At 54.3% G+C, this 24,267-nt stretch overlaps 1 protein-coding gene across 4 annotated transcripts in view; it reads right to left on the reverse strand.

Annotated features, from left to right (window-relative positions):
* The window catches only part of RALGAPB (Ral GTPase activating protein non-catalytic subunit beta), a 67,078-nt gene extending 54,143 nt beyond the window's left edge, over positions 1–12,935 (reverse strand). For all 4 annotated transcript variants that reach the window (XM_054173437.1, XM_054173436.1, XM_054173435.1 and 1 more), the window contains exons 1-3: positions 12,772–12,935; positions 6,297–6,506; positions 4,655–4,857 (exon numbers count right to left, since the gene is read on the reverse strand). In XM_054173437.1, the coding sequence (XP_054029412.1) occupies positions 4,655–4,857; positions 6,297–6,479 (386 nt within the window). In that variant the 5' untranslated portion in view covers positions 6,480–6,506; positions 12,772–12,935. The remainder of the gene's footprint in view (positions 1–4,654; positions 4,858–6,296; positions 6,507–12,771) is intronic.
* Positions 12,936–24,267: the final 11,332 nt, after the last annotated feature.

The raw sequence follows: 24,267 nt of genomic DNA on the forward strand, positions 1-24,267 counted from the left end.
TGCTGAGTCACTCAACACAGAGTGCTGCAGAGGCAGCATAAAGCAGCTCTCTGCCCATCAGTTCACTTGGACAAGGCAGAACAGGGACCAAACAGCAAGAGGAAATGTTTGGACAGTCTGTGAGACACTGGGAAACAAAGCTGGGGAAGACCAGCAGCTGAAAGGGTGAAGGAGGAGATTACAAACTCAAACCTGCAATAGATGAAATGTTTCTTCATCCCTCTCACCACTTACTTGAAGGGATGACAAAAAAGGAGTAAAACAATCATCTCAATACCAAGGGAGGGGATTCTGCCCCTCTGCTCAGGCCCCACCTGCAGCACTGCCTCCAGCTCTGGTGCTCCCAGCACAAGGAGGACATGGAACAAGAGTGCACAGAGTGGCGGTCAGTGGTGCCAAGTCCAGCTGGAGAGCTGTGACCAGTGGAATCCCCCAGGGCTCAGTGCTGGGATTGGTGCTGTTCAACATCTTCATCAATGCCATTGATGAGAGGACAGACAGAGTCTGCTCAGCAATTTGCTGATGACCACAAACTGGGAGGCTTGGCTGAGACACCTGAAGGCTGTGAGGCCATTCAGAGGCTTAGGCAGACTGAGAGCTGGGCACAGAGGAACCTCATGAGGGTCAGCAAGGAGGAGAGCAGAGTCCTGCAGCTGGGCAGGAAGAAGAAACTGCAGCAGGACAGGCTGGGAGGGGATCTACTGGGGAGCAGCCCTGGGGAGAGGGACCTGGGAGTGCTGGGGGGCAGCAAGTTCTGCCTGGGACAGCAATGAGCCCTGGGGGCCAAGAAGGCCAAGGGGGTCCTGGGGGGCATTCAGAGTGTGGCCAGCAGAGCCAGGGAGGTTCTCCTCCCCCTCTGCTCTGCCCTGAGACCTCCCCTGGAATACTGCATCCAGCTCTGGGCTCCCCAGGTCAGAAGGGACAGGGATCTGCTAGAAAAAGGCCAAGGGAGGGCTGCAAGGATGCTGAAGGGACTGCAGCACTGCCTGGGGAGGAGAGGCTGAGAGCCCTGGGGCTGTTCAGTCTGGAGAGGAGACTGAGAGGGATCTGATCAATGTCCATCAATAGCTGAGGGGTCAGGAGGGAGGGACAGGGACAGGCTCTGCTCACTGTGCCCTGGGACAGGACCAGGGGCAACGGATGGAAGCTGCAGCACAGGAGGTTCCACCTCAACATGAGGAGGAACTTCTTTACTGTTAAGGGTCCCAGAGCCCTGGAGCAGGCTGCCCAGAGAGGTTGTGGAGTCTCCTTCCCTGGAGCCTTCCCAGCCCTGTCTGGATGTGTTCTGTGTGACCTGTGCTGGATTCTCTGCTCCTGCTCTGGCAGAGGGTTGGACTTGATCTTCAAAGGTCCTTTCCAACCCCTAAGATCCTGGGAGCCTGAGGAACTGCTGGAGAGAGTACAGAGGAGGCCATGAAGATGATCAGAGGCTGCAGAACCTCCCCTATGGGTCAGGCTGGGAGAGTTGGGGCTGTTCAGCTTGCAGAAGAGAAGGCTCCAGGGAGACCTTGGAGCAGCATTTCAATATCTGAATGGGACCTAGAGGAAGGCTGGGGAGGGACTGTTCAGAAGGGCTTGGGGTGACAGGGCAAGGGGCAGTGGCTTTGAGCTAGAAGAGGGGAGATTGAGACTGGAGATGAGGAAGAAATTCTTTCCAGTGAGGGTGGGGAGAGACTGGCACATGCTGCCCAGGGAGGCTGTGGCTGCCTCCTCCCTGAAGGTGTTCAAGGCCAGGCTGGATGAGGCCTTGAGCAACCTGGGCTGGTGGGAGGTGTCCCTGCCCATGGCAGGGGGTTGGAACTGGATGAGCTTTAAGGTCCCTTCCAATCCAGCCCTTTGAGCATTACCTTCCACTGGACTCTGCAGCATTACTAGACTGCTACCAAACCCTACCTGCATGGTGCAGTTATCCTGCAGAGCAAGCATCTCAAGAACACACTGATCCACTAGGCAGAGACCTGCTTCTCCTAGAGAGCTCACACCAAGAGCACTCGTGGCCAGACACCCTTCAAAAGTGCTGTCAAGTGCTGCAGTGCAGCACTGCAAACACCACTGCAAACCCAGGCTGCCACCTCATGCAAAACTGCAGCCTCCTGCTCACAGCCTCCAGTGCCTTGCCAGATCCTCAGTCTCTGCAGGACAACAAAGCCTGGAAGGAGAGACAGGCTCTGCCTTGGCTCTTGTCCTGCTTTTTCTTGAGCAGCACCAGAGCAGGTAGGTTCATCCAAAACATCAACCTTGATGGGCTTCAAATGTTAAAAGCCTGTTTCCAGACTTGTTCCACCAATACTTTACAGTCTATAAAAAGGAGGCTTCCATTCAGGAGCTCCTTGTGGGATACTTCTGAGCTACTTCACTAAAGGCAACTCTCAAGTCCCCATCCTCCTCCAAGTTCCTCTTGTCCACAAGGTCAACTGAAAGGCAGACTTTGGCTGCAGCACTTTGCAGACTCATGTCTGGGGAACTACTGGAGAGAGTTCAGCAGAGCTACATGGGTGCTGGAGGGCCTGGAGCATCTCTTGTGAGGAAGGGCTGAGAGCCCTGGGGCTGTTTAGTCTGGAGAAGAGAAGGCTGAGAGGGGACCTGATCAATGCCTGCAAGTACCTGAAGGGACCTGTCAGGAGGAGGGGGCCAGGCTCTCTGCAGTGGGGCCCTGTGACAGGACAAGGGGCAGGGATGGAAATTCAGCCACAGGAAATTCCACCTCAGCATGAGGAGAAACTACTTTGGTGTGAGGCTGCTGGAGCCCTGGAGCAGGCTGCCCAGAGAGGTTGTGGAGTCTCCTGCTCTGGAGTTCAAGACCCAGCTGGGTGTGTTCCTGTGAGACCTGCCCTGAGTGCTCCTGCCTTGCAGGGGGGTTGCACTCAATGATCTCCAGAGGTCCCTCCCAACCCCTGCCCTTCTGGGATTTCTATGGAGCTTGGCTTTTGGCTCCCTGCAACAAGAGCTGCTCTCCTCATTTCACAAGAAGCAGAAGTCATCACAAAAGTATCTCCTGGTCTCTAAAGCAACTCCAGGCACTTCAGCTGCACAGTAGGCCCTGGTGCCTGCATCTCAGCCTCCTGGGCAGGGGAGGCAGAAAGTCCTCATTCTCTTTCTATGCTTTCAGCAAGAGTTTGCAGCACTGAGCCAGCTGTGACTACTACTGTAACTACTACTGCTAACTCATCTGCAGAGCTTCCTAAATCCTGTAGGGCTGACAGAGACAGGAAGCATCAGGGAATGCTTAAATACCTCAAGAGGAGAAGTGCTTGTTCCTGGGGGTGGGCAGAGGGTCAGTGCAGGAGGGCAGGATGCAAGCAGCTCTCCTCTGTCAGCACCAAGGGCTGTGCATGCAAGCACTGGATGCAGCTGAGCACTCAGGCTGCAGGGATTTACACAAACCTGCCTTGTGCCTGGGGTGTGCATGCTCCTGAGACACTGTTCAACTGCTCACTTAAGGCTGCTGTACTTCACACCTCAACTCTGTATCCTCCTCAGGGTCTGATACCCTCACCACCAGGGTCCCCAGCATGAAAGAAGTCAGGGAATGACAGCAAGAACTACTTAACAGACCAGTGAGTGACTGAGTCTCAGCTGTGCCAAGGTTCCCAGAGAGCAGCCTCTGCTCTGCATGTGTTAAAGCTCAGAGACAAGCCTCTGCAGAAGTCCAGCCTGGAAGTATTCCATCCTCAGACCCATGCTGGTGCCCTGACCCCCCTTTAATGCCCTTTTCAGCACAAGTTAAAGCACTGACAACCAAGCTGGCAGACTTTGAAGTAATCAGCAAACACCAATGAATTCCTCATCTGAGCTATTACTCAAAGCCCTTTATTAACAAATCCTTTGGGTGAAGCTAAGCAATTGAAGGGCATCAGTTGGAAGGCCACCTGCAGGGGTGCTCTTGTACTTACAGACACACAGCAAGCACTGATCTGAAGCCATTTCATTCAATACTGAAGTGCTGTTTCACAGGGCACCACTGCACAGCCTCCTCTTCTTGACCCCACAGAGGTGTTCACCAGCAGCAGGCACACTTGTTACAAGCACAGCATGTCTGAGCACTCTGACAAGATCATTCTGCCCAGGAGCTAGAGGTATCTGCATCTCAGCATTACCATGCAAGGATCTCTCCTGGAACATTGGGCTGTCAGACAGGCAAGCACTGCTCTGAAGGATCCTTCCTTAACTACCAGTGACAGACTCACCATCAGGATGCCAAATCACCAGGCAGCAAGGTGCAAGCTACCTCATGCATGACCATCCAAGCACATGAGAAATGTGTCAAGACTTAAGCAGCCAAGGTGTGGGACTGCCATGGTGTGCTCCTAGCTGCCTCAGTTTTGCACAACACCAAGCCTGTGATGACACAGTGATGCTATTTAACCTTTCCCCTTGTCCTCCAGCCATCTACCTCCAGCCATTGTGAGAGCAGTACCTATCCCAGTCTAAAATTATCTGTAATTACAATCACCTAAACACAACAGCAACAACTCATTTGCCACTGAAAATTACAAAGCAGGTTTGGAAAGACACCTTCCTCCCAACCCTGCAGTGGCAGCAGACAGCTCTTACTCAAGAGCCTCCACAGCTCATCAGGCCTCTTGGACAAGTGACCTGCCAACTACAGCTCCAAAGTCCTGACTCTCCTGAGCATCCCAGCCCCAACACTCACCTTGGGACAAAGAGGTTTTGGAGATGTTTGAGAATGCTCTGAACATAAAGGTTTGGTTCCTTAATGACTGGCAAAGGGATGGAGTCCTTGGGTAGCACAAGGGCCATGATCCAGTCCGTGTACACATCCACGCAGTACTTGACAGTGTCGCCGTCCAGAGGCAGGGTCAGCCCATAGCAGACCACCTCCATCGTCCATTTTACCTGCCCAGGCACAGAGCAAAGTCATCAAAAGCAGGTATTAGCAAGAAAATAACCATCACAGCACACTGGTTTGATCTCCAAGAAACAGCAGTTAGGTGGTGTGGGCAGCTGTACCTAACAGAGGCTGCCAGGCCAGGGCAGCTCAGTGACCTCCTAAGACTCGAGAGCGAACGGCCTCAGGGCTGCCCCTCTGCCCTCTCCAGCCTGAGCTGACACCAGAGCTGCCCTGCTGCAGGCCTTTCAAATGCCAGTCAGCACTTGCCCTATACAAAGGACACATACTGTTGCTCCCAAAATGAATCACAGCCTGGGCTGGGTTGGAAGGGACCTCCAAAGCCCTACGAGGAGAGACTGTGGGGGCTGAGGTTGCTTAGCCTGGAGAGGAGATGACTCAGGGGTGACCTTATTGCTGTCTACAACTACCTGATGGGGGGTTGTAGTCAGGCAGAGGTTGGTCTCTTCTCCCAGGCAACCAGTACCAGAACAAGAGGACACAGTCTCAGGCTGTGCCAGGGGAGGTTTAGGCTGGAGGTTAGGAGGAAGTTTTACACAGAGAGAGTGATTGCCCACTGGAATGGGCTGCCAGGGGAGGTGGTGGGGTCGCCGTCACTGGGGGTGTTCAGGGCGAGGCTTGACAGGATGCTTGGTGCCATGGGTTAGTTGATTAGGTGGTGTTGGATGATAGGTTGGACTCAATGATCTTGAAGGTCTCTTCCAACCTGGTTTATTCTATTCTATTCAAAGGGCATCCAGCCCAACCCCCTGCAGTAGGAAGGGGAATCCTCCACTGGATCAGGTTGCCCAGAGGCCTGTTGGGCCTCACCTTGAATATCTCCAGGGACAGGGCCTCAACCACCTGCCCAGGCAACCTGTTCCAGTTTTCCACCACCCTTCTGGTGCAGATTGTTCCTCACATCCAAACTAAATCTGCTCTGCTGTAGTTTGAAGCCATTGTCCCTGGGCCTGTCCCTGCAGGCCTTTGCAGACAGCCCTTCTGCAGCCTTCAGGTACTGGCAAGCTGCTATTAGGTCTCCCTGGAGCCTTCTCTTCTCCAGGCTGAACACCCCCAGCTCCCTCAGCCTGTGCTCACAGCAAAGATGCTCCAGCCCCCTGATCATTTTCATGGCCTCCTCTGGCCCCTCTCCATCAGGTCACTAAGAAGGCTTCATCTGTTATCTGCTAAATTGTTCAATGGTTTCTGTGTTGTTTTGGGGCTCTGCTTTACCCTGAGCTTTCTGCTACAGCAGCTCAGCAGAGCACTCCCTCCTAGGTCACGGGGCAGCCTGTTGCTACGACCTGCCTGTTCACAGAAGCCTTCTCCAGGTTACTAACCTAAAGACACTGCACACTTCCCACAAGTTGGCCTGTTCAAGAGGACAGTAAAAGCAGCCACAGGAAGTCACTGCCACCCCTCTGGAGCGGTGAGGAAATGCACTCACTTCTTTGTCTGTTTTCAGCAAGCTCTCACTTCCAACAGATGATGTAATCAAAGCCTGCCCCAGAGGACGCACCACGGCATTCGCCACCTCTCTGCCCACGCTTTCAGGGTAGCTGTGAAGGACACTGGTGTTCCCCTGATCATTCTGAATGACAAGGTGCAAGGACCTCCACTCAGAGTACATAGTGCCTCTATGCCACAACCCAGAGACCTGTGGGACAAGGGAGGAGAAAAGGCAGCGTTAGTGAAGGGCTCTCGGTGCCATCACCAAGCCTGAGGCGGCGCCAGGACGCTGCCCCTGCCTGACACTGTCAGACACCTGGAGACTCACAACAGGTTCCAACAGCTGGCTTGTAGCCTTGGGGGTTTTCAATACAGCTGTGGCTCTGGTTTGGGAAGAGAAAGAGGCAGTTTCTGCCAGGGGCTAGCAGCCCAGCTTAACACTTCAGACTGCGAAGTGACTTCACCTCAGGCAACTCCTGCTTGTGCCACCCTTGCAGGTGGCAGCAGGAAAGATGCTCTCAGTTCCACAACACCTTTGGCTGAACCAGGCTTATTGTTTGTACCAGCAGTGGCTCCAGCTCAGACCTTGTGCCCTTGTTCAGCTCAGCAACAGTTCCAAATACACACCAGGAAACTCCCAGGGAAACCTCAGAGAGAGAACCTCAGCCCCTTGCACATTCATAAAGCATTTCTGTGACAGCATGCCCTGCTCAGAGCCTGGCTGGCTGCTGCTGAGGAGCACGCTGGAGCTGAAGTGATTCCAGGAGGGACTGCGCCTCGGTGGGTCATCAGCTTAAACCCAGATCACCCCGGAGCGGGGGCACCGAGCCCGAGGGCACCGAGCCCCAGCAGCATGCCCACTGCACACCCTTGTGGCATCCATACACACAGAGCCACTCCCTGACCTGCATCTGTCCCAAGGACTCAGCGTACAAGAAGCCAGCGGAGAACGCCCCAGGCGGCTCTGTCAGAAGCAGGCAGGAGCAGACAGCTCACCTTCCAGCAACTCCCCCAGCACAGCTGCACTCCTGCCTTTCCCCTCCAGCTCAGGGGGCCAGGCTGACTGGGAACACAGCAGGATTTGGCAGTGGTGGAGTCTGGGGGAGGCAGAGGTTGGCATCGTTGTGAGACTACAACCACGTGAGGCAAACTGGAAGCAGCAGAAGTTAAGCTCTGCTTCCAGAGTCAGAGCAAGCAGCACCAGGCAGCAGCAAGGCACAGTGTGTGCCAAGGCCAGCAGCTGGCCAGGGGGTGGCCACCCAGTGTCACCAGCAGGCAGCTCAGCAAAACCTGCCAGGCACTGCCAGGTTTATCTACATGTCCAAGCATTCAGAACACTAAGTCAGCACAAATGTTTCTTCTGCTGAGGCAGTTCCTAGCTGGATCAAGATGTCTTTAGCTGTGCCAACACAAAGAAGCAGCCCCTCTGCCAGTGGCAGGCTCACAGCAACACCAAAACTGCTGCTGGGCAGGTGGCAGCAGGGCAGCCTAAGCCATCAGACCTGGACAGCACTGTCTCCCTCCAACAGCAGCAGTGTGTTATCAGTCATCTGAGCCAGCTGACCACGTGAAGGATGAGACAAGGCAGAGAGGGCTGGCATGGGAGAAAAGCAAAGAGTGCTCAACAGCCACAGCTTGGATCAGCTCAAGCTGGCACCCAGAGCCAGACACTGGAAGTCAATGACACAGGGAATGGTTTGAATGCTTCTCTTAAACATTCCTTGGCCCAAAATCAAACAAGAAGCCAGGCCTGGAAATACACCTTGCTATTGATAAGCTCCATTTAAAGAGGTCTGCTATTCAGCTGACTCCCTGAGCATTTCTTTACACCCAAAACCTATACAAAAAGCCTGATGGATCCCTTCAAGGGAAGATGAAAGGCAAGGCAGCAAGATCTTGGTCTTCCAAACTAGTCTCTTTCTGGTTTGAGGCAACCATCAGGTGTGCTCATCTGATAGCCACAGCCCACAGGAGCACATCCTCTCCATTCTTTAGGCATTCTGTCTCCTCTGGGGCTGAGGCAGGGGCAATGCTCCTGGCACTGCAGTCCCAAAGCCCTCAGCCTCAGAGCAAACCATCAGTGCCAACACAATAGCTCTTGGGACACAGAAGCCACAACAAAAACAAAGGACAAAAAAAGACAAAACCCAACCCACCCAACCAAAAGCAAGGCAACCTGCCCCACAGCCCTCAGCAGGGCCTTCAAGCCACAGGCTTCCCTGCTGCTACCTTCTCCTTATGCATCCTGCACCCCATCTTCCCCTTTCTGTCCCATCTGAGCGTTGTGTCTGGAGTGGAAGAAGCAGGGACAGAAGTGAAGCAACGCTCACTTTGCAAGATTTCTCTTTCCTCAAGCCCACAGCACTGCCTCCACCTCCAGAGCAGTGTGCCCTGGCTCCCTTTCAGCTGGTCTCAAGGGCAGAGGCACTCCTCTCCCTCCTTCCCATCCGACAGCCAAGTTCATGACAATCATGAGCACCATGTGAGGAGCACTGGTCTAAACAAGCGGATGCCAGCTGATAAGGCAGTGTGTACTGCACTGCACATCACTGCACCCCAGCTGAAGGGCTCAGCAGTTCATGGCAGCAACTTATAGACATGCTGAGAGCTGCCAGCATGCTTCCTGTGGCTGCCCTTACTTCAGAACCAGGTTCTAAGGTCACAGCACAAGAACGCTGCAGGCAGCACCTCTGCAGGAGCCTTCTCTTCCAGACAGCAGAAGCTCTCAGAGGGCAGAGATTCCCACACCCTGCTGCACTTGCTAAAGCCCTCACTGCACAAGGGCAAGGGAACACACAACCACCTGCCCTCATGCCATGCTGAAGCAAAGATGCAAGGTCTGCTGGGTGACCTTTCCACACCCCTGAGCAGGGCAGCAGTCATGGCAGACAGGATGGAGAGAATAGGCCATGTTCAGAAGGGGTGCAGCAGCAGCAGGGTAACCACACACAGCCTGCCCTTCATGCAGACATACCATGATCAGATGTGTGTCTTGTTAGTATTCAAGAGTTCCTTTGGGTCTGCCATAAGAGAAACTTATGTCTTATCAATACCTAGGGAACACTGAAACAAGTCCCTGCTTCAGAGGTGGCATTCCCCAGGGGATTGATCTATTTGACACCAACACCTTGCAGCAGTAAGCTTTGATTTTCAAGGATTGGAAGTTACTTTCCCTTTGAGACTCCAAATGCCATTTGAATTGGCAGGTGGTGCCCACTGGTAGGGCTAGGGTGCAGGCAAACCCATCTCTAACTGCACACCAGCTGAACAGGGCTGGAGTCTTCCACACTGCATCCATCACCATGTGCTGCCTGACAGGCTCACTCTGGCAGTTCTGTGACCTGCTTTGGACAGAGGCACCTCCTTCCTCACAGCAAGGCTCCCCCCTCAGCAGAGGCTGCCCCTGTCACAGTATTCAAACAGCAACAGCACACTGGGGGCAAAAAGAGAACGATTTGACTGCCCCAGCACACAAGCAGCACACCCTGGCTTTCACTGCTGGTTTTGCTATGCTTTTGCATTCCAGCTCCCTGGCCCAAATAACATCTCCTGTTTCATGCAGCTGAATAGTCCTACTTCACATAAACATGTCTTAGTGAGGTGCAGATCACTGGGGATGCTCAGAGTGACAGGCAACCTAATTAAGAGGAGGAGTGGGAAGAATAAATAAAGCCCTGAAGTTTCTCAAGCAGTTTTGCACACTCTAAAGTTTAGAAGGAGGTCACAGTTGTGTTCCTGGAGGCTGCATGAAATACAACATCCCCAGACCTCCAGACAGAAAGATCTGGAAAGAAACTGTCAGCATTAACCCTGGCAGAACCACTGAGAGATGGGGAATGAAAATATTTACCATCCTCTAGGAAGCTGAGCACAATTCCTTAGTGTGGCAAACATTTTGGTTAGCCAGATGTCCCCACCAGATGAATTTTGGCTTGGGAATTTTAGTGATTTTTACCACCCAGACCACTGGACCTGGATGTCTAAGCATTTAAGATCAAATAGCCACAGTTCAGAAACACTACAGAAGTTGGTGAGCATGAAGGAACTTACTGATGAACTCCACAAAGAGACCTAGGTTCAATTTCCAGTTCTTCAAGGACTTCATAAGAACAGCTACAGCCAAAGCACTTAGACTCCTGGATAGGTAAAGCTAGACAGTGAGAATCCCCTAATAGCAGACCCACAGGCTGCAGGGACATGCAGCAGCTCAGAGCCTCAAGGAGAGGAGGACACATTGGAGTGTGTGCAGGGGGCAGGCTGGAGAAGCAGCACTGGTGCAGGAAGCAGCTCCTCAGCGTGTGCTGAGCACAGGAGTGCTGGAGGCAAAGGTGAACCTTCAGCCCCTGACTGGCAGCAGCTCTGTGTGCACAATGCAGGGCCTGCCTGCAGCACACAAGGATGTAAAGCACAAAGACAAGCTCCACCAACAAGGGATGCTTCCTGGGGCTTATCAGAACCAAAACCAGAGTAGAGGCATCTGTTATCCATAGCTCAGGTGCAAACACCATCAGCAGAGAGATGCCCAAGGAAGGATGAAGACCTAATAAAGCCAGAGAAGCACCAGCCTGAAGTCCTGGGATGTTACATGCAAGTATTTCACAGGAAACAAGCCACTCAAGCCCTGCCACAAGTACTGACAGCTGCTCTCCAGAGGCAACAGGTACTGCCAGGAAGCCATCTTGCCACTTGTCTTCAGGCCAGAGAGGTTTATAAGCAACCCCTCAAGCCAGCTGAGGCCTGTGACACTTTGAGCACGGACAAAAGTCATGTGCCCACTTGTCCCCCTGTGACACTGCTGCACCTCTGCCCTCCAAGCTTCTGCAGGAGGTAGCAACTCAGATCTTGCCAACTCAGCACCTCTCACACAAAGGCCAGCAGGACAGAAGCACAGACCCTTGCAGGCAGCTCAGCTTTGGAGCCCATCGGGTGGGGAGGCTCTGCCTCAAGCACACAGCATGTGTAAAGGCCACCTGGCAGCAAATAAAAAGGGCAACAGTTAAAGAGGAGAGCACTCTGAGAGAGGCTCAGAGAAACACCAGCAGCTGGCTGGCACTTTGTTAAAGAATCAATGGAGATTTATGTCAGGATTCCTGTGAAATGAAAGCAGTCACATTTAAGGAGGGAAGAGATCAGGCACAGGACAAAAACAGGAACTCAATCATTCTTTCCCAGGCCACTCAGTCACAGCATCACTGAGAAGAGAAGATAATCACAGGTCCCTTACCCAGGGAGGATGAATTTGTCCAATTCTATCAGCTAACAGACATCTCAGACAGGGAAGGCCTCAAACACAAGGTCCCATTTAAGCTGCAGGGCTGGGATCTCAGTGTCCCCAGCACTCCTGCTCACCGACCTCAGAGACCCCATCACCATTCTAGACCACCAGAGCACCACTGGCCACCAGCCTTCCCAAAGAAGGATGCAGGGGACCTGCCCCAGAGCTGTCTGCCTCAAAGCTGCAGCACCAGAAGATTAGCAGAGCCCTAAGCAACAACATCCTCAGTGCTGTATGGTTTGGCTCTGCTTTCCATCTTCATTGCTCAGACATCAGGACTACTTTGATCCTCACCATCATTCTTGTTTTCAAAAGCAAGGTTGAGCAAATTACTTTCCAGGCAGATCGTTGGACACTTTCAGGAGCTTTCACATCCCTCACTCGTGTCAACAGCTGCACAAAGAGCACTCCCCTGCCCCCGACAGAACCATTTGTACTTGAGGATGGGGGTTTTTTTGCATTTGCACTTCTTCCTCTGTCCAGTTCCTTGTGCAGCTCTACAAACTGCACAGTCAGGAAGGGATCTCCTGAAGCTGATGGTTCCCTTCACCCGGGGAACCAGCCTTGCTGTGCTTCTGCTGTCACTCATCACTTCCCAAAAGCGATCTGCCCACAGGCCCTGGAGAGCAAACGAGACCAAATACAAGCACGGGAAAGCACACTCAGAGCAAAGCCCAGGAGGCCTGCAGCCAGGGACACAAAGCACCACCAGATCGTTTGTAATAAAGTCTGCAGGGAAACAGCCACAGAAACTTTTACCCCTCACGGCCGCGCTCCTGCCCGCGGGAGCCGGCACACGGGGAGAAGGGAGCGCACCGACTGAGGGTGACACCTCACGCTTCGGGGACCCGAAACGCGGCTCAAAACCACTCCCCGGGGCCAGGGCACAGGCCCGGAAGGGCCGCGAGCCGGTGTGAGGAGGTGCCCCGAGGCCCTCTCCCGTCCGCCCTGCAGCTGCTCCGCGGCACCGGCCGGCCCTCCGGCGGCTGCCCCACACCGCCGCGGCACCCCGCCCCGGGGCAAGCGCGCCCGCCGCCCGCTCCGGCCGCGCCCACAGGACCGGCTCCGCGGCGGGCACCGCAGAGGGCAGTGCGGCCAAGGTTCCCGGGCGGTGCCCCGGCTGCCACAGGCCCCGCCGGCGGCAGGAGCGGGCCGGGCGCGGGGCAGCGCTGCCGCGGGAGGGCCCATGCCGCCTCACCTGCGCCGAAGGGCCCGGCGGGCATGTCGGAGCAGGGCCGGCCGCTGCGCCCTCAGGCCGCCGGCTTCATAGTGCCCGCAGCGGCCGAGGCGACACAGTGGAGACGCCACTCCGCGCTGCCCCACTCAGCTCGGCCCCACTCCCTGCGGCCGCTTCCGGCAGCGCCACAAAGCGCACGGCGGGCGGCCAGGCCTTCCGCGCACTGCGCATGCGCACGGCCCCGCCGCCCTATGGCCCAGGCCCCGCCGCCGCTGGCGCCAAATAAATCGCGGGAGACGCTGCGCGCGTGCGCCGGACGCGCGCCTGCTCTTAAAGCGCCCCGAGCCGCCCCGGGGCTCCGCGCCGCAACCAGCAGGGTCCCGTTCGGCTTCTGCCTGCCTTCAGTGCCGGACTGCCCTGCACACAGCACCTGGGGCTCCCGTCCCTAGCTGTTGCCCTCACCGTGAGGCAGAGATGGTTCTTTGCAAACAGGGAGCCGACAGCGGGCAGCCAGCGCCTTTTCTACTGTTGACAGCTCCAAGGAGACTGAAGGTCTGTGTGGTGCTCGGGCAGCCCGGCTGGCCTTTCCCCCGTGCTCAGGCCCTGCTGCTGTCTGACACCCCCTCAGCTGCAGCCAGGGCCAGCTAGTGGGGAGGTGAAAGTGAGGAGCAGTAGCAGCAGTGCTGTGTGCCCTTTCTGAGGGCTCTGAGCAATGCCTCCCCGTCCTAGGTCGCTTTATGCTCATCCTGCTCTCATTCGCTGTCTCTCCTGTCCCTCGGTGTTCAGCTTTCTGTGGACTTTGAAAGGACCGAGCCACTGCGTTAGGAGCCACCTGTGTTCTAACAGCCAGGAGCAAAGGCAGCGCTGGGCGCTGCAGGGAGCTGTGCCCGCAGCCAGGCACCGTTTCGCACGGCACGGCCAGCTGCAAGGGCAGCAGGTTCCGCGCCCGGCACCGGGCATGGCTGCGGCAGTGTCGCCCCTGCTGTGTGTCCCCACGGAAGCATATCGCCTTCACCTTGCCTGCCATGCCTCTGACCTCTGCAGGCCGCTCCGGAGGCTGCCTGGCCGCAGGGCAGCCTCGCCGATCCCTCGCCGGCTGCTTTGCAGGCCCCTTCGGTAGCATTCACCGGCACAGTTCCATTTCCAGGGCAGCCGGAAAGCATCAGCCCAAACAAACAACAGCCTGCAAAAGAGATGTTTACCTCCTCCTGCATCCACTGATGCAACACTTGTGTCACGGTGCAAACTGCAGCAAGACCCCTGTCCTGTGCACCCTCTGAGCAGCAGGCTGCTGAGGACAAGCTGAGCTCTCCGGTAAAGATTTGCCCCCCTGCTTCTAAGGTAATTCTGTTCCACCTGTTTGTTCTGCACCCGGGGGGGGGCTGGCAGGACACAGCCCTTTGTAGTACCATGAATCTCTAGTGCCCAATAACTAAATAAAAAGGGGCTCAGGGGTGAGTGAGCTTCTGGGGTGGTAGGTTCAGCAAGGACGGAGGAGGCTGAGTGGAAAGGGAGTTCAGTGCACAAGCAGAGGCCCAGAGAGCTGATGACCACACGTGCAGAGACATGATGCAACTAAACCTGTGCCAAGCTGGCTTGCAGGTCTCAAACCATGATCTGCTTCCTGAGCCCCTCTTTCTCTTGGCCCTTTGCCTGCTATATGAGAGGTGCAAAGGCTCTTCCAGTCTCCTGTGCTAAAGCTTGTCAGTGGCAGAGGAAGGGAACTTGGAGCTTGTTGGCAGCAGGCCATGACAAGCCACCCTCCTGCTCCTGTCCTTTGTGGTTCCTACCTGTGGTTTTCAAATCTACTGTGAATGGCCTCAGGGCTGCCTGTGTGCTGCCTTCCCAGCTGGGTGAAGTTTGCCCTGCTTGGGTTCTCAGTGTTTTATCACTGGGTTCATGCACCTTACTATTGTCATTCACAGAAGGACAGACAGACAGATATGGTTTCCTAGATAAATGCTTTTGTCTCCACACACTGCACTGTTCCAAGCCCCACTTTAAGTGGGCTGGGAGGGAAGTGGGTTAGAGCTGTCTGCAGAGAACAGGAAGGAGAGGCTGCTAAGTGTTGCCTTCTCTGTGCTGCAGAGCTTTTGCAGAGCTCTACCACAGAATCTCTGTGGTTGGAAAAGACCTTCAAGGTCATCAAGTCTAACTGTTAGCTAACTGTACCAGGACCACTACTACGCCAAACCCTTGAGCACCCTGCCTAGATGGCTTTGAAATGCATCCAGGGATGGGGATTCAACCACTCCCCTGGGCAGCCTGTTCCAGTCCTTGAGAACCTTCCAGAGAAGTGTTTCCTGATGTCCAACCTAAACCTCCCCTGGTGCAACTTGAGGCCTATCAGCTGTCCTATCACAAGATACTTGTGAGGGAAGACCAACCTCCACCTCACTGCAGCCTCCACTCAGGGACTTGTAGAGCAATGAAGTCTCTCCTCAGCCTCCTCTTGCCTAGACTGAACACCCCCAGCTCCCTCAGCTGCTCCTCCCAGCCCTCTTCTCCAGACCCTTCCCCAGCTTTGTTGCCCTTCTCTGGACCTGCTCCAGCCCTCAATGTCTCTCTTATACTGTGGCATCCAAAACCAAACCCAGGCCTCAAGCTGTGGCCTCCCCAGTGCTGATCCAGGCCAGGCTGCTGGTGGCCACCTGGGCAGAGGCAGCTGGGCTGGTGGATCCCCTGGTGTTAATTGACCACCCAAGCACAGCCCACAGGCTCTGCACCCAGTCTCTGAGCCTGCCTCAGCCATTTCATTTTTGTACTGTTCCACTGTTTTGTGCTTCCAACAGGGGCTGCATCTCCACCCCCTGGGCAATTTGTTCCAGGTGTAGAGGACCCCCTCCAAATGCAAGCAAACTGTGGCTGCACTCTGCTGCCAGAGGGATCCCAAAAGGTGCATTGGAGGTACCACTTGTGACACAACCACTTGGCTGCCTCTGGCTTGTGTCATGTCCAGCAGGGCAGCACACAGTGGCAGTGTGACCTCGCCCAGCCCATGTACATTTGATTTCTGTGCTGGCCAAACAGGACTGGTAAAGGGGGAGCAGATCTTGCCAGACTCCATCTGCAGTCCAATGGCACCAGGCTGCTTGGTGCCCCAGAGCCGCACATTCCTGTGGTTCTGATGGGCCAGGCCACTGCACCCACACAGGCCAACAGACTTGGTGGTCCCTCTCCTCCAGCTGGCTGGAGGCAAGGCCCATCTGGTTCTGCAGAGTGCCTGTTGCCTGCACATGAGTCTGACCAGCTGCGACTCAGCCTCCACGGTTATGACTCAGGTTCTCTACCCATCCCAGGGGCTGCCCACTGGGAACTGGCACAGGATCTTTCCTGGAGGGCCTCCTTCTGGGATTATTTTACCCTGCAGTTCAGGCACCTGTGCTTGTAAGACAGGAATAAGTTTTCTGTTCCGTTTTCTCAGCTCTTCCCCATGGCTGCACAGGAGAAAGCCCAAAGTGCCTTGTGGCTGAGGTGGGGAGTGGCCCCTGTGCTCCCATGGGACAGTATCTGATACACCTCACCCAGCAGCTCCAAAGAGTTGTCCAATGGGTTTCCAGCAACAGATACAGCAGCCTGGGGGAAGGGACACTACCTGCCTATTGACAAAGGCAAGCAGCCATGGCACCCCCCTTGGTGCCTCATCCTCTTTCCAGCTGAACAACGCTAAGTGTTGGCTTACAACGAGGGTGTGATCAGTACCCACTTGTGCCACGTGGCTCCAGTAACTCTGAGTTCATCTGGATCTAAATGGTGTCTGCAGGTCACCCAGGTCAGCAAAAGCAGCTCCTGCCCAGCTAGTTCCACCAGATTCTGGGCACCTCTCTTGGTGGTTGGCCACTTGCCTGGGCAGTGCAGGGCACTGTCTCTGAAGGGATACTTTTCCTCACATTCAGCAGGAGCTGCCCCAGAGGGACAGTGCTTCTTCTGTAAGACCCCTGCCAGTGCCCATTTCCCTAGCCATTGGTGCCAGCTGCCTGGCCTCTCCCCATGGAAATGCAAGCCATGGGCTCCACTACCCCAGCAGCAGAGCAGCCAGGCAGCCACTGGGCTTCCTGCCAGCTGCGGCATTTGCATCTCTCAGCTCACCTTGGGACAGAGATTGAGTGGTCACCTCCAGTTCTTCTGCCTGGGATGTCCCTGCAGGACCTGCTCTTTTTTGGTATTTCGTCATGTCTTCTTGACATGAAACATGGTTGAGTGCCTGTGGGGACTGGAACAGCAACAGCAGATGAAACAAAGGAGACTCTGTGCAAGTGAGCTCAAAGCCTCAGAGTGCAGTATAAAGACAATGTACTATCCAAGACAGTCCTGACCTTGCAGAGAAGGAAGTAGAAACAATTCAGACCAGCAAAGGGAATGTGTGTTTGTTATTTCAGTGCAGCAGCAGGAGTTGTTATCTTTACCCATACATCATGTCAGTGTTAGAATAAGCTAATGCCACAGTTCTGGTCCTTGTAACTTTCATGTGTTACCTCACTGATCTTGGGGCAGGTGCATAAGGCCCTCAGATGCTCTAAATAAATGTCTTCAGTTATCACATTGCAGCCTGTGACCAATCTGCTGTGTCAAGTGCCCAGGTGTGCTGGGCCCCATTACCCTTCCTCAGGGGCTGAAGTAACTCCAGGACCCTTTGCAGGGGTCACAGCAGCTACACCGTATCCACCAATGGTTTGCTCTAAGCAAGACCAAGAGCTGAAAGACCTTCCAAAGACATGGCAACATGAGCAAGCTGGTGGAAGTACCCCATGGGTATACTGAGATACCTTGGCTGCTGCCATTCAACTGAGTAGGGATGAAATCCACATCATTAGAAGAGAGTTGATAACACCAGAACCTCCCAGCACAGAGCACAGCAGAGCACCGCCTCTAAGCCCAGAAGCAACAAACTGCACTAAAGCAATAACCTGCAGTGGTAAAGCCACCCCCAGCTTCCAAAGCAACTCTAGGAATAGACAGCAGAGAACTGCACCCAGTGGCCATCCTGCTCACATCACCAACACAGTGAATGCTTGGCATGACTCACTCAACCCCCTTGGAACTTCAGCCCTTTGAGACTCTCCAAGATCTGTGACTCCCTCACGTGAGTGTCAGTGTAAGTCAGACCCCAAATAAATGCTGAGCACCAAATAAAGCTCATGCCAGGGGCTAAACTCTAGCAGTTGCTCTATCACCCAATGACCCCTCCCCAGCAGAGAAGCAGTGATCAAGTTTTAATGACCAGAAAGTCCCCACCTTTAGCAGGGTTTGGGCCAGCCCCATCTTGTAGGGTCCTTGTCAGGGGAGTCCTTGTCAGGGCAGGGGCATCTGACACAGCACCCAGGAGGATTGGTTCCATAACCTCCCCAGAGACTGCAGGAACACTGATTGGCCGCTGAGCTCCTTTCCCACACGTGGGGGTGACTTCAGCCTTTAAACAACCTGGATGTGAATAGAATAGAATAGAATAGAATAGACCAGACCAGGTTGGAAGAGACCTTCAAGATCATTGAGTCCAACCTATCATCCAACACCACCTAATCATCTAAACCAAGGCACCAAGCATCCTGTCAAGCCTTGTCCTGAGCACCCCCAGCGACGGCGACCCCACCACCTCCTCAGGCAGCCCATTCCAGTGGGCAATCACTCTCTCTGTGTAAAGCTTCCTCCTAATCTCCAGCCTAAACCTCCCCTGACACAGCCTGAGACTGTGTCCTCTTGTTCTGGTACTGGTTGCCTGGGAGAAGAGACTAACCTCTGCCTGACTACAACCCCCCTTCAGGTAGTTGTAGACAGCAATAAGGTCTCCCCTGAGTCTCCTCTTCTCCAGGCTAAGCAACTCCAGCTCCCTCAGCCTCTCCTTCCAGTCTTCTGGGGCATCTCCAAATCTCCATGTTCCATGACTTCTCAAAGACTATGGAGAGTGGCCTCACCATGACACCAGCTCTGAAGCCCCTTGGGTGGGTAATGGCTGGGCCCATTAAGTTCTGGGGCCCAAGCTCCTTGTGGCAGTTTTAGGCTATGCCTTTAAAATTCAGCTGCAGATTTTGAGCCGGAAAGTAGAAAAATATAAATCATTCACTCTTGGGTGTAAAAAGGAAAACCAAAGATTACTCTGAACAGATTCATTGGGCAGTTGTTCCATAACATCTTTTACATTTCACTTCCATTCCCATTCCTTTTATTTTCTCCTGTGGTCTTGGCTGTTCTTGCTTCGCTCAGGGAGATAAATAACCGCTCCTGGCTGGCCTTGGAGACAAGAACTAACATCCCTTCTTCTCAGCTCCTCTTTTCTTCTGTTACAGGGCGGGAGGAGCAGCTTCCCTGCTCTCTGGGAACCCAGAGGGAGTACAGGAGGGTTTCTATGTTATTTTCTCCTGTATATTTTGTACATATTCATTGCATTCCATTGTGGAGTGTAGTTCTTGCTTGTAAATACAGCTTCATTTGCTTCCAACTGAGTTAGTTGTGCTTAGTTAATGTGAATGGGAAACTTCAACCCACCACACTCCTGTAGCAGCTCCCACACCACCACTTCCTTCACTGACAGTGGGGCTGGGTTTGCATACCCCTGGGGTTTTGTTGCCAACAGTGCCGGCAAAGACAGAGGTGGAGAAAGCGGTGAGAGCCTCTTGCCTTCTCAGCACCGGTGGTGGCTCAGCATCTCTCCTGTTCAATAGCAGGACAATGTTTCCCTTCTGGTCCTGCTTGCTGTTTACTGCCCTGAAGAACCCTTTCTTGCAGCTTTTGACATCTCTGGCCAATTTCACTTCAAGCTTTTGCTTTATAACTGTGTCTCTTGGCAACGTAGTTCTCAACAGGTATTTGTCCTCTTTTCCATCTCTGGTGCATTTCTCTCTTGGTTTCAAGCAGACCCAGAAGGTCACAATTAAGCCAGGGAGGTCTCCTGCTCCCACTCCTTCCCTTCCCTTTAAAGGGCATGAACTGGTTTTGTGTTTCCAAGAGAGCACTTTGTAAAGCCCCCAGCACTCGCTGGCTCTTCCACAGAAACTTCCCACAGAAGCCCCCAGCTGAGCTCTAGGTGAGCTGAAATTTGCTCTTCTGAAGTCTAAAACCTTGGTCTCAGTGCCAGCCTTCAGCATGCTCAGCAGGATCCCACACTCCAGAATCTTGTGATCAGGGCAGCCAAGGCTGTCACTAACCAGGGCATTGCCAAACAGGTTCCCTTGCCTGGTGAGTAGCAGGCCCAGCAGTGCCTCATTCCTGGTTGGCACCTCCAACATTTGCTGGCTCTGCCTGTTTCTTCCCTCATTCCCTGCAGCTGCAAGCTTAGAGAACACTGCCTGTGCTCTTGATCCCTTAACCATCTCAAGGCTCTTGGACTTACTGCGACTTCTTCACTGCCTATGTAACAAAGCAACAATGGATAATAAGGTGAGAGCCATACCAGGGGAGGAAGCTTTCTTTTAACACCCTTGGGCCAGGCTCCAGGGAGGCAGCAGCAGTGCCCCCCAGTCCTATAGTCCATGGATCCGCAGTGCTGGGCCATTGAATCCACAGCTCAGTACATCTGGGCATGCCTTTCACCCAGCCAGCCAGGGTTAGGGACTCTCCACTCCTGGCCAGTGTATTCACTGTTGCACCCCTGTGGTTCTAGCCCCTTCAGCAAGCTCTGGAAGAGAGGTGGTATCAAGCCTTCTCCCCTTGCACCTGTAATGATGATGCCATCAATGTACAGCAGACGTTCAGGGGCATCCATCTGGGTCTGTCCACAACAAATGGCAGAGCTGTGCCTCCACCATTGGGACAGTCAACCACAGAATCACAGAATGTTAGGGGCTGCAAGGGACCTCTGGAGATCTTTCAGCCAAAGCAGGGTCACCCAGAGCAGCATCCAGGAAAGCTTTGAATGACTCCAGAGAAGGAGACTTCACAACCTTTCTGCTCCAATATTCTGCTGGACTATAGGACTGGGGGGACAGGTGCAAGGTGTCCCCTAATGCTACCAGGGTACATGGTGTTTATCTGCTCAATGACTAGCTGTGTGCTGGCCCCAGCTGGCCAGGAAGCAGCTGGATGTCCATGGAAAGAGTGCAAAAACTCCTGCTCTGCTTTGCTTGCTTCAGCTTCACTTCTTCTGCTCAGACTCTTCCCAGTGGAACATGAGGCCACCTGCAGACCAGGCCCACTGCAGGGCACTGCTGCTGCCTCCCTGGAGCCTGGCCCAATGTTTGTGCCCATTGCCTTGTCCTGTGTGTTGGTGGATTGCTTGATGTGCTGTGGATTGACTCCAAGTGTACTGGGCACCTTCCACATGAAAGCAAACTGTGGCCTACACTCTGCTGCCTCAGCAGCTGAGACAAATGAACTGGCAATCAGCTGCAGCACAACCCCTGGGCCCCAGTGTGCACTGGAGCTCCAGCCCATCTGCTATGGCAATGCTCAGTGGTAGAGAGCCTTTGTCAGGTGACAGTAGGGGTTTCACACTGCCCACAGAGGTGAGCAAGCCTTCCTGATCACTGCTTGGCTCCCCAGCCAGCAAGTCAGCTCAAGGATGGAACCAGAGCATCTGATGGTGCAGTATTGCCACCAGAACACCAGCTGGGCACTACACTGGAGTAACCTCACAAATGGAGGACTTTGTAGCCATCTTCTCCCTAGCTCAGGTCCCTTCTCATGGCTGTTATCTGGCCGTCTAGGCTCACCAGTTAACCCTTCCATCACATGTGTCTCAACAGCTTGATAAGATAAGGAGAGATAAAGAAAAACTTCTTCCCTGTGAGGGTGACAAAACACTGGAGCAGGCTGCCCAGAGAGGCAGATATGCAAAACCCACCTGGCTGTGATCCTGTGTGACCTGCCCTGGGTGATCCTGTTCTGGCAGGCAGCTTGGACTGGACAATCTCTCAAGGTCCCTTCCAACCCCTAATGTTCTATGATTCTGTGATAAGGTCAAAGTTATCACCAGCTGGGATGGTGACTTGTGGTTTTCCCACTGAGAGCCAGCACAGGCAGGAGGCAGAGCAGCCACAACCCAGGGGGGAAATGCAAAGATGAAGTTGGTCTTTGTGACCTTGCTGAAGCTGTGCTGAACAGGGGCACCATGGAGCTCAGTCTGTGCTGCAGGGTCACACCTGGTGGTTTCACTGCATTGCAGGGATTCCCACAGGTGTAGTTTACCACATGCACATGGCCTGTAGGCTGTGTGAGAGGTGCCTCCAGAACCCCAGCCATGCAGAGTCCAGCCCTGCATCTGACCAGGAGCTCCCAGTTGTGGCTCCAAGCCAACTGGGTGGCCAGCCACTGTTACTGGTGAGGCTTTGGAGCCTGAAGCATCCGCACCTCACCCACAGAAGTGGAAAGCCAAGCTCCCAGGAGCAAGTGTGTGGGATCAATAGCCCTGAGTGGATTCCAAGAGAAACCCACAGCAGCACTCAGCAAACTGTCTTCGTTCAGGTTTGGAACCACAGCTCTCAAAGGATGTCAGAGAAAGGCTGCTGGCAGTCAAAGAACAAACCCAAACCCCTTGCTTTAAATTGAAGATCTTTCCACATGCTGGAGAATGTCATATGGCCACTAACTGGGCCATGAACTCTGGTCCACCAGTGACATTCTGAGAGGTCCTGCTGTGGTTTACACCTGCAGCAGTAGCTGGGACAAGAGATCACTTCAACTCAGCTGAGAATGGGGAAGGAAAAATGCAGCTTCTCTAAAAGCTCCTTGAAAAATTCTTGGCTCATTTTCCACTCTTACCTGAGATGGTTTGGTCTGGAGTCCCTGCTTTCTGCTCACCCAGTGACTGGGCACAGGGAGCTGCAGGCTGTGGGGTGCATTGCCCCTTGCACCCTGTCTCCTGCCCCTCAGGCTTCTCCCCAGCAGCACAGCTGGGGCACCTCAGGCTGCCACCACCCACGGCCCTCGCAAAGCAGGCACTGACACAGCTGCCAGGGACCAGAAGCCTGGCCAGGACAGGGTTCAGCCCTGGCCTCACCACTGCCCAGCCAGGCCCTCTGCTCTGTCTCTGGGACACAGATGGACTCCTGCCCCTTCTTGCTGGGGACTTGTCACAGAGGCACCCACAAACCAGCCAGCAGCTGCCCCCCAAAAGCTGTGGGTTCACCACAGTTGCTCTTTGTCAGCTCCCAGCCCTTTGCCCTGTGTCCATCAGGCCCTTTGTGTTTATCAGGGGGGTTGTGCCTGCACAGACCACAGCCTCTCTGCTTTGCCAGCAGGGCACTTTGCTCTCTAGATACTCCTCATGGCTCAGCACTATCTCACTTGGAACACCAATGAGCCCTTGTGGCCCAGAAGGCCAGTGGCATCCTGGGGTGTCCAGGAGGTCTAGGGAGGTTCTCCTGCCCCTCTGCTTTGTCTGGGTGAGACCACACCTGCAATACTGCATCCAGATCTGGGTTCCCCAGTTCAAGAGAGGCAGAGACCTACTGGAGAGAGTCCAACAGAGGCTACGAGGATGACTGGGGGACTTGAACGTCTCTGCTATGAAAGCTGAGAGCCCTGGGCCTGGTTAGTCTGGGAAGGAGAAGGCTGAGAGGGGACCTTACCAATGTCTGTAAGTATCTCATGGGTGGGTGTCAGGGTGAAGGTGGCAGGCTCTTTGCAGTGGTGCCCAGTGATAGGACAAGGAACAAAGGGCACAAGCTGGAACCCAGGAGGTTCCACCTCAGCATGAGGAGAAACTTCTTTGGTGTGAGGCTGCTGGAGGCCTGGAGCAGGCTGCCCAGAGAGGTTGTGGAGTCTCCTGCTTTGGAGACTTTCCAGCCCCACCTGGATGCATTCCTGTGTGACCTGCCCTGGGTGACCCTGCTCTGGCAGGGGGGCTGGCCTGGAGGATCCCTGGCACGCCCTTCCAGCCCTCACCATTCTGTGGTTCTGTGGATTTCCTCCATGTTTCTCTCAGTCCCAGTTTTTGGTACAGTTTCCATACAGTTTCCTGGCAGAGACACTAAGCTCCATAGGCTGTAGCTCCTCTGAGGAGCAGAACTGCACTGGCCATGCCCCATCCCTCTCCCATCAAGAGTGCTTCATGGTTACATAAGCAGGTAGATGACTCACTTCTTGTTTAGTCTACAGCAGCCAGGATGAGCTAACGCCAGCAGTTTCTTCTCATGAGCAATATGTCTTAGGATTTCTTCTGCTTCACTTTGAAACAGATTTTCTGGCTGACTCATTCCCCAGAAAGAAAAAAGCCTCAGTCAGGGAATAACCTGAAGCCACTCTGTAGTAAACAGCAACACAAAGCTTCCGCTGGCACTCTGAAGACCTTGCTGGTTTTCCCTCAGCGTGCACCTCCCTGCACTGGCACAGTGAACAGCCATGGGGACATCTTCACCTTGGGCCTCTGGGAGCTGACTGGTACAGCTGAATCCAGCTGCTCCTCCCAGGGTCTGCCTGGCACCCAGCAGGGCAGAAGGCCTGGGAGCATCATCATCCCATCCAGAAAGCGACTGCTGCCCATAACTGTCTGCTTCAGAGCCAGCCCCAAACCCCGTGAGGAGCAGGACAGCTCCTGCCCAGCTTGACCAGATACTAGGTACAGCACACAGGTGTTGTGCTTGG

The sequence above is a fragment of the Dryobates pubescens genome, chromosome 26 (genome assembly GCF_014839835.1).
Source record: "Dryobates pubescens isolate bDryPub1 chromosome 26, bDryPub1.pri, whole genome shotgun sequence".
Lineage (NCBI taxonomy): Eukaryota > Metazoa > Chordata > Aves > Piciformes > Picidae > Dryobates > Dryobates pubescens.